This window comes from Pseudopipra pipra, chromosome 9 (assembly GCF_036250125.1).
Source record: "Pseudopipra pipra isolate bDixPip1 chromosome 9, bDixPip1.hap1, whole genome shotgun sequence".
Classification (NCBI taxonomy): domain Eukaryota; kingdom Metazoa; phylum Chordata; class Aves; order Passeriformes; family Pipridae; genus Pseudopipra; species Pseudopipra pipra.
This window is the reverse complement of record NC_087557.1, coordinates 26,029,095-26,039,090: the sequence shown is the minus strand read 5'-3', so window position 1 is coordinate 26,039,090 and position 9,996 is coordinate 26,029,095. Positions and strand designations below refer to the sequence as shown.

At 49.1% G+C, this 9,996-nt stretch overlaps 1 protein-coding gene across 2 annotated transcripts; it reads right to left on the bottom strand.

Annotated features, from left to right (window-relative positions):
- Window positions 1-803: 803 nt before the first annotated feature.
- TMEM275 (transmembrane protein 275) lies at window positions 804-8,821 on the bottom strand. 2 transcript variants are annotated; one of them, XM_064665315.1, is made up of 2 exons: window positions 8,121-8,821; window positions 804-4,219 (listed from the first exon to the last, which is right to left on the bottom strand). In XM_064665315.1, the coding sequence occupies exon 2, from the start codon at window positions 4,126-4,128 to the stop codon at window positions 3,580-3,582; it is 549 nt and encodes a 182-aa protein (XP_064521385.1). In that variant the 5' UTR covers window positions 4,129-4,219; window positions 8,121-8,821; the 3' UTR covers window positions 804-3,579. The 2 variants fall into 2 exon arrangements, with proteins under 2 accessions (XP_064521385.1, XP_064521386.1); XM_064665316.1 differs by lacking the exon at window positions 8,121-8,821 and adding an exon at window positions 8,011-8,092.
- Window positions 8,822-9,996: the final 1,175 nt, after the last annotated feature.

Below are 9,996 nucleotides of genomic sequence, written 5' to 3'. Positions count from 1 at the left end.
TGTCAGTGGAGCCTTCTTAGGCAGCTCATTTCCCAGGTCTTTAGCCAGCCAGCCTGCCTGGAACGGAGAGATTTCCTCTCGTCTCAAATCACTTGGCTGCACATGGGAGAGAAGCCCTTTGACGAGGTGAATTTGCAAGGCTCTCAAATCCTCTTTATTCTCGCTGTGCTATCCTTCCTTGACTCATCTCCAAGAGACCGTGTTGGGCTAAGCCCGGAAGGAGCACGGAAAGGTGACAGCACCAATCCTAGACACACATAAGCACACAACAGATACAGCTTCCACCCTTTCCCTGCACCATAAATTAAATACCATCTATACCCCGGACTGGGAGGGATCTGCTAAAGTAATCCAGTCCTCCATCACCAGAGACTGAATCAGAGTAGACCACAGTCCTCACCCACCCCAGACCAGAAACCTGCTCCTCCCGTGTTCCTGATAAACCAGAGACCCACAATTCACACCTGGCCTGTTCAGGTACCCAGGGGCAGCTAATGTACACATGTAGAAAAAAAAAAAAAGGCTGAATTTGGCTATTCCTGAGTTAGTCAAAGAAAGGACTGTGAGAGGAGGCAGTGGGACTAGTGTTTAGACAACCAGGACTTCAAGGAAAAGTGGCATTCAAGAGGCAACATGAACTCTTAGGGATGCTTTTTTCCTTGCAGGTACTTGCATTTCTAGGAAATCAAGCAGCAGAGCGAGGAGCACAAGGCAAAATGAATACAGACAGGATTGGGGCACACACAGTATGGGGAAAAGGGAGAAGGTGGTTGTTAGACTGAAAAAGCAGGCAGGCCAAATGCTTTCTGAGTGCAATTATTTTAATGGGTCTGTCTTTTCCAAATTCCACATTGCACACACGGAAATAGCAATTTCAAAAAAAGACTCACACCAGAAACACTGACTTGGAGAACAAGAAACTCTCCCTATCTCCCAGTACACGAGGAGGCACAAGATTCACAACAACATTAGTAACAGCCGGTCAGAGAGTGGAGAGACAGACAGACAGACATGGAAATTCCAAAAGACAGAAAAAGGAAAAAGCAGGAAGGCAGCAGATGTTCTCATGCCCACCTGGCTCTGCAGGCAGGCAGCTGGGGTCATGGCCTGGCAAACAGACCCACTACACCAGGGGATCAGCATCTCACTCGTCCTACACCTCTGCTTGCCCAGATTCCATCTCTGCTGGTTGTCATCTCTTAGGTCCCAAGGATTTCAGCTCCCAGAGCAACACCAGCTTTGTGGTGACCTGTATGGGCAGCACAGGACAAGCCAGGTCCCAGGGCTGTGTCAGGACTCCCTATATGGCAGTGGTTGTGATGCCACAATGCAAGTGAACCACACTGAACTCCTAACTGGCCCTCAAAGTTCTGCTTTTGTCCTCTTTCCTGCCCAAGGGGCCTTCGACTTGTATGGGATCAGCCATTGTATTATCCAGCACTGGAAGCATTTCACAGTGCAGCTGTGATAAGGAGTGATTCCAGTATGCACTCCAGACTTGGCTTTCAAGTCTTCAGTGAATAAAAAAAAGGAGCTGTGTGGTTACCACTTGATTTTACTAACTTTTTGGCTCCAAGTGCTCAAAGAAAAGTGCTGCAGTAACCATATTCATGTGGGAAACGCCTCTAAAGGACTTCCAAACTGTTGTTTGCTATTCCAAAAGGCAAGCTGGTAATCAAACCTACATCAGCAAGCTATTGCTACAGCACTCTCGGGCAGACAAAAATCATGGGAGCCTTTTGCTCAGCACAGCAGTTCCTGCATGCCGATGGCAGGCGGTGCTGGAGGCAGAGCACACCCGTGAAAACAAGCTCTAAAGGAAGTCATGCAGAGATCAGATCATGCAGGCTCATCCACCTTCAAGCAATCTCCAGACTCAGGTGTGCTAATACCAACCTTGCTGCTCATCTTTGAAGCAGCTCTAAGTGGAGCTGGGAGCAGGAGTTTTCCCTTTTGCACAGGCAGGGAGCTGAGCAGCAGCACAACCAAATGAGTTGCCCAGGACCTGGAGGCTGCACCAAACGTTTGAACCCACATCTTCCCAGGCCCACACAAACATCCTTCTCCCAAGCCTGCCTCTTCTCCTTCTAGCCAGTATAGACCAGCCCTGCTAAAATCACGGATGTAATTCCTTGTTGTAGAAGGAGCTGTTAAAGGCAGCAAACTGTTGCAGCACTCAGGGAGGACCCACATTGAGACTGAGTGTTTAGTCACCTTTCACAAAGGAGTTTTTCAATCCAACCTCAATCCAAGTTCATGAGGGTGTCATCAGCTGCACAGTGGCTGCCCAAAGCAACCAGGACACCACATACATGGACTGCACAGCACCATGGCTCCCCTATGACCACACGTGCCCTCACTTAACCCAGCACACCAGTCACGTGGCTCTCACAGCCTGGCCATGCAGAGCTCTGCTTGTGGCCCAGGGGGACCGTGGCCCTGTCACAACACAAATCCTTTGCAGCACTAATTCATCAGATTAGGGTCTTTCCAAGGCAGAGGGGGTGTCTTTGCTTGGAACAGCTCTTAATAAATTCCCTTCTGCAAGCTCATCCCATTGCTTTGCAAGCCCATGAACACACTGAGCATCCCATTTCCTGCAGCGAAGAGATCCACTCCTTGTAATGGATCTCCCAGTCACTTCAGGGAAGGAGATACACTCACCATCTTCGAGCACAGCTATACTGAAGCCCATACAGTTAACTACTCCCTGCCCCAAGGTGATATGTGTCCCAGGTCAGCCTTCCACAACAATATGGGAAGGAAGTTGCCTAGCACTCAGTACATAATCATTGCCCAAAAATTTCATTTGCAGGTTCCTGTTAGTCTCTGGTTACTTCAGGATTCAGCCTGCCTGACCTTCCAAGATAAATACTTCGTGGAGTAGCACAACTGCAGCTCAAACTCATTAACACAAGAGGAAAACATGAGCACTAATTGTGATCCTTGTGATTCGTTCTCTTGCAATGGGTGGCAAAATCACCCAAACGAAGGCAAGATGTTGCAAGGATTTTCAACAGAGTGGAGATTGTTTCACAATGCTTTTCCAATAGCAAACACATAGCTTTGTCCCTACTGTCAAAAAGTCTGGCACTAAAAATGTCCAAATCTTCTTGTGACTGAGTAGCATCAACCTGTAATTTACTGCATTCCTGCTTCTTTTATGTCCAAGAATTGCTTCACTTCTGAGAAGAAAGAGCTGTCATTTGTCAGTCCCACGTAGCCTCTCCTTCCAACCATCACATTTCCATGTTATACTAGACAAATTAATTCATTCCCCTCTTCCTATCTGCTCCCCAAAAAAGGCAGTGTATTTCCAGGAACTGAGAGTCAGCTTTTCACAGCAACATCATTATCAATTTTCTTTTAAAAACCATATAATGGGCATGTTTCGGCAAAAATCTGTATTTTTTTTTTCAGCTGTTGCATCCTCCTCTCTTAAATTGGTTCAGAGAGACCTGACTGTCTACTGGCTTTTCACGAGCACCTTTCCCACACCTCTGACTGATGGTACATCAGGGTTTTCCAGCCCAGCCATTGCAGTGTTTGGCTGGCTGCTGACAAAAGCTCTGCCTGGGTTTAGGATGCAGCCAGGTCCCTGGGCAAGTTGAGCTGTATGGCCTCTCCTCCTGTGGTGTATTTGGCCACTGGCCCGTTGCCTTCCATGGTGAAGAGTTTGCAAGTCTTGGTGTTCTCATGAACCGGTGTGGACTTTTTGGAGGAGATGGGGGAATTTGTGGGGCTCAGCTGAACAGCAGTGGTATCCTGCACCGTGTGCTCACTAGTTTCAATTTCAAAGGCTGTGTTGCCAGGTTTGATGAGCCCAATGTTGGAACCTGGTTTGGATTTCCTGGCCCCATGAGCTGGGGGCCTCCGACTGCAGATGCAGCAGGCACCAAAGAATGTGAAAGCCACCACCAACAAGATGGGTCCAATGATGATGGGAGGGTTGTTCACGGGGAGGAAGGTCCCAAAGGCAAATGCTCCCACTAAAGTGATGTTGATCCCTGCTAGCATGATGCAGAGTCCACAAGCGCAGCAGAGAGCAGGGGAGGGGAGGCCCTGAGGTCGGGTCTTTTTCTGGATGGGTTTTTGGGACAAAGAGGCACTGCTCTTTTCGCTGAACATGTTGAGATGAGTCTCAGAGGTCACTTCAGTCCTCACGGGGTGTATGCTGTGTTGAGAAGGCTATCTCCGGTCTCCTGCTGCCTGGGAATCCCTGGAGAGGAACAAAGAACCATGCAGCTGTCAGGCAGTGAACTCAAGGCACCTTTCCCCCAGTAACTTCTCCAGGTTTGCTGGTGCCAACAAGTAAGCGCAAATCCAAGCCTGCTGTCAAGTTTGGGCTCCCCCTGACCGTGGTGGTCACATGCAGTCAGCATCAGGCTGGAGCACTGAGCCCAGTGTGCTCAATGTCCTTTGCTATCCCTATGGATGATGCCATCCACAGATACTGTGAATGACACATTGTCAGTCACAGAAGTCTATAAGAAAAGAGTTCAAATGTGTGTATTTTGTCAGCTGGACCATGCTTTCTGCCATGAATCACACCGTCTTCAGCGTGATCACAGGAGATCCCACAGAAAGGGACCAGGAACTTGTTTGCCTCAGCAACTGTAAAACCAAGCTTGCACAATGTTTGTGCACAAGCAACAGCAGCTCCTGGATGGAGGCTCATGGAAACTGAGGTGATGAAGCTGAAAAAGAGCCTGTGTGTGGATTGGCCTAGGACCCAAGGCAGGAACACATAGCCCTGACTGACAGTAGCAGCTTCTCCATGGAGAAGGTTATTGGATGTGATAAGAGCTGGCTTTGTGTTTGCTGTACTTCGCTGGAAAGTCAAATTGCCAGAGGCCAAATTGTCAGCAGTTTGCTGGTGATGTCTTTGATTTTACAGGCAGGAGAGCATTTCTCTTCCCAGCCTGATGGCAAACAATAGCGGTCTGCTCTCTCCTACTCCCCTGCCTAGCTCCCGAGCTTCTTCCCCCCTCTGCTGTCAAATCCTTTCAAAAGTGCTGTCAGCAGAAAGCTGATACCACACAGTTTCTACTGCAGGAGCCAAGAATCACTGTTGTGCTATTACCAGTCTACACCTGCTAAATTAAAAAAAAAAAACAACATCAAACCAAACAATAAACCATCACCCGTCACCCTGAAACATGCCAGTGGGATCAGCCTGGCATTTTCAACATGTTTCCTAGGTTATAAAATTTTCCAGCATCTCCAGCTGAGGCAAAGCTCTCTGCTGCTTTATTGGGTGTCACATCTGATTTCCTTGGCTTGGGCTTTTGTTTAGACCTGAATAAGTGCAGCAGTGAACTTCAAGTGAAGTTCATATTCAGTGAGACATCAGCTGGAGCCAATAGGGACAGGTGCATGAAAAGATTAAATCCTTCCTCATCTAAGGATGCCTGACTGGGAAGGGGTCTCTCAGCGGGCAAAGATTTTTCAGGAAACTAAGAGTGTCTGAGGGAGAAGAGGCATTTTCTCAATTAGCCAGGCTAACACATATGCATGTTTCCCTAGAAGTGTCCTTTTGTTCTGCCTGGGAACCCTGGCATGCTGATGTGAGCTGGAACCCTGGTTCTGCCTCCTTCAGCAGCCCTGGACCAGCAGCAAGATAACTTCTGGTTAAAGACACACATACACACACTGTTTGCAAACCAGCTCTTGCGAATGCTACTCTCAACCTTTTGCACACAGAGGCTGCAGACAGCCCAGTGTGGCCCTTCCTCCTACATTCTCCCACTGCAAAGTGCTCACCAGGGAACTGTGTGGCTTCTTGTGGTTAAATCACATCACAGATTCACTCTTCCAGGTTTCTTGACTCCTCAGCCCTCACCCTCTTCCACTCTGAAAGATTTCCCCCTCCTGGGAGAGCCAGGCAGCTATCATGGCTGCTGGGAGCCAGTGGGATGCACAAATAAGCTGGCATTCTCTACTCCTAGGCAAGACATCATCAGAGGTCAGGCTCCCACTGAGATTTTCAAGAGGAGCTTCAACCTGTTGCCCATCGGGTCTCTCAGTAGTCACCTGTGATCACTGTAAAGAGACCATGCTGGTTTCTGGCTGCTTTCAAGGATACAGTGATATCACCCAGCATGGCCCCTGGTAGCTTATTTTCTCTGCCTAGCAGTTTTTGTTCATCACTACAGAACCCTGAATGTAGGGGGTTAAGCTTGGGCAAAATCCTCACTGGACCTTGCCAGGCAGTAACAGGGGAGGAGGAGGAGAAGAGGCTCATTCAAGCACCATGGACAATGATAAGTCAGGGTGGTCCATCCAAGGACAGTTCACCCCAGCAGGTAAAAGAGAACCACAGATCCACTCCAGAAGGATAAATGACATGAGAGGATGATCCAGCTGAGTTCAGGATGGGTTCAGGCACCATTAGCTTCCCATGCATTCATGGTTGCTTCCTAGAAGGAAAGGGGACCAGATCTACAGTACAGAAACAGGGATGTGTAATGTAAAGGACTGAGACCTCTCACACTGCAGCTTGACTGGAGGAGGCATTGGCTGCTCCTTGGACCCCCATAAGGCAGACAGACAGTTGACAGGTTGTGCCAAGTGACTGGTCAGGAAACAGCCACTATCTGCCTCCTGGCAAGTGACAAGGGAAGAAAGGAGTCAGGCTTGAGATCTCATTTAAACTGTGTGAGCAATTCTGGGGCTTATCACACCCTTTCTATGGCTGCATCATAGGTGCTCTGGCCATGCTATGTCCAAGCCAAAACTTCTTTCCTATCCTCCTTGCTTGGAGCAGCTACATGGGGTAACAGATCTTTCCCAACAGAAAGCAATGGACTCCCTGGAGATTCTAAGGGGAACCTCTTCCATGAGCTTGGGGAGAGAAGATCCTGGAAGACAGACATTGTCACGGGGTTGGGACATGACCTGCACACACACCACAGGGTAACCAACAGCACAGAGAAGACAGTATTTCTGGGCTGGGAACATTCAGAAAGTAGATCACTGTTTGCTGTTTTCTTGATCTCCATGGAAAACATCAGGGATTATACACAAGGGATTCCAGTTGGAAAACCAGATGACATGGGGATGAGAAAGCCAGCAGAGCAGTGGAGGGTAAAGCAAAAAACAAACCAAAGCCACAGAATGCCATATGCTATTCTCTACCTAATAAATCCCTGCAACAACACAAAGTCCATGTTTATTCTGATTGTCATGCACAGCAAAAGCATCTTTGCTCTCCTGTCATTTCCTAAAGCACAGGCTGATGCTGTGGGTAATAGGGTCAGGGTCCTTCTCCATTCCCATCTCAGCCACAAGAATATACTGGTGTGGATCAGCTGCCACTGCTGACCTACCTGAGGATCTCTGGTAGCTTTTACCTTTGACTTCAGCAAAATCAGTGGCTTAAAAAATGACCAACTTTCCAGCCAAATTTTACTGCCCAAAATGAACAACTTCTGTTCCATCAGGATTGTAAAAAGTTCTCTTTGGGCTCTTTGTTTGAAACAGGTTCTTTTCTTATGGATTGAAGTGTAGGTTTCTTCTCCAAAGAATATTTCAGCTTGAAATGCACTACTGCAAGCACTGCTGTATAAGAATAAAAGCTGCATGTCCAAGCTAGCATGATGGAAATCCAGAGGCTACAGTGATTCCTTCCAGGGGAATATCCATCCCTCCCTATATTCTCAGGGGGGCAAAGAGAGACTTTCATCCATATCTCTGAGACTTCCTAGAGCTCAAAGGACATGCTGACATATTCATCCAGCATTTTAGGAGCATCTAAAGCCATACCAGCAGCATGTACAGCTAAGCACGTTTCCCTCTTAGTTGTCGTGAGGGGGATCGAGCTGTCATCCTTCCACACCATCTCATTGCAACAGCACAACCAAAATATTTGTCAGACCTCAGATGAGTCTCCTTCCTAGAGGTGTGATGGCACAGCAAAATAATGACAGTGATCAGCAAACAGAAATTGCAGTCAGGCAGCTACAACAACCTCCTGCACACAGGCAGACTCACAAACACACAGACACGTACCCTGTAGCTACCAGGAGAAGCACAAGAGTTTTTTTCCCTGGGCAAAGTGCTGGGAAACTCTTCGGCAGGGCCAGAGAGAGCCTCGGTGTCTGGAAGGGGAGGACACTCACCTGGGCTGGAACGTGGAGCCAGGGAAGGCGATGGAGAGAAGTGTCCCGGGTCTCCCTTTCACCCTTCGGTCCGGGATGACAAAGCCATGGCTAGTCCCAGCAATGCCAGGGGTGGAAGCCCAGCTGTGAGCTGGGAGGAGAAGGATCTCACATCCCTCCTCCCCTCTCGTCACCGAGGTCCGGAAACTTTGCTGGGGTGTCAGGGGGGCAGTCCTCGAAAGAGCTCAGCAGGCTCTGTGCGAGCTCGGCTGCCTTCTCCCCACTTTCCTCCTTCCCCTCGGAGGATGATGTTGTTCTCCTTAGGCAGAAGGGGGTTTAGCCGCAGCATCCCTGCCCCGCCGCATCCTCTCCTGCCGCCTCCTCCTCCTCGAACGAACCCGCGGTGCCCAGCGAGGCTCAGCCCACCGCTCCCCGCTGTCCGGCACCGCTCACCCTCTCCCGCTCCTTTTCCTTCTTCCTTTTCTACTTCAAGGCTGCAGCTCCCGCCCCCTTCAGCTCACAGAGGTGCCCGGAGCAGAACAGCCCCCCTTTTTTTTTTTTTTTTTCCCTTAGGGAGAGGAAAAACCCAGGAGCGCGTCTACGCCGAGGGTCAGCCCCAGCCGCCCTGCGGCGGCCCCGGGGCGGGGAACAGAGCGCGGCCGCCGCAGGGGAGAAGGACAGACACCGCCAAATGCCAAGGAGTAGGATGTAGGCTCTCGATGCTGCAGCGAGGCACGGATCTCTCAAACACGAGAGGTCTGAAACGCACGTTACGAATAAAAAAAAAAAATACAACTGGCGTGCGGTGCCTTTGGATGCTGGAGGGATGCAGGAGGGATGCAGGAGGGACGCAGGAGGGATGCAGGAGGGAGTCTTTGCTGGGCGGCCGGCAGTGAGGGGTGCTGAGACAGGACCTCCAGAGGCGGAACGTCCAGGGTGTGGGGGGCTGGCAAGTTAAAAGAAAACTGTCCCCAGATGCAAAACTGATGTTTAAAGTGGCAATCAGATCTCAGGTACACTCAAAGGCACTTACACTAAAAACACGTCTAATGCTAGACCCTGTTGCAAGCACAGTAAAAATCTTAACTCCCATATTAAGAAGCCAACCTCTGTCTGCTTGCAGAGTTGGTGACCACAGGAAACATAGCAAACTGCAACTTATGCACTGGATGGTGTGTAGATAATCCACCCACAGCTGAAGAGGTGCTGATAATCACATGTCCTCATCTGCTCTCCATGCCCACACTTGCTGTAACCAGCCTGGATGCTGCCAGCAACAGCTGAGCAGAGGCTCCTCTCCAATTTATTGCAGAAGAATCCTGTACAAACCAGGCTGGAGCTGACTGAACATCAATCATGCTCTCCTCTTTCTTAAATTACTGCTTTCATGATTGAGAGAGAGAAAAGGAGAAAGGTAAAAAAGATGGTGAAAAACAAAGGTCAAAGAGAGAAATCACTGAAGAGAAATGAACACTTCTCTCTATTCTCCAGGCACCACTCCAGCCTGAGTATTCTTAATACAGCATCCTCCTCTACTGCACCATACTGTATTTCACCTTGCAGGTCATCCTAGAAATTCAGGCAAAAACAAGCTTTTCAGAAAGAGGTTCATTCTCTGCCAGGGAAGACAACTCTGTTTTCTCCTTAGCTTAAGTAAAGCCAACGGCACACTGCATTGTTTGAGCAAGAGGGCAGGAGGGTGTTGGAAAAGCAGTGCTGATCAGATGCGTTGACTGCCTGGCCTTATAGAAAGAAATAACTGGGAAATCTCATTTCAGATCTTTCCAGAGATGCAGTGTCTCCTCTAGGGATTCCCTGGACTCATAACACAAAGTTCAAAATGGCTCAGTACTCAACCCTATCAGAGAAGTGAGGGGAGAGTGCACAATGGAAGATT

Coding starts and splice junctions, on each gene's coding strand:
- TMEM275 (XM_064665315.1), bottom strand. CDS start 4,128: ATGTTCAGCGAAAAGAGCAGTGCCTCTTTGTCCCAAAAACCCATCCAG.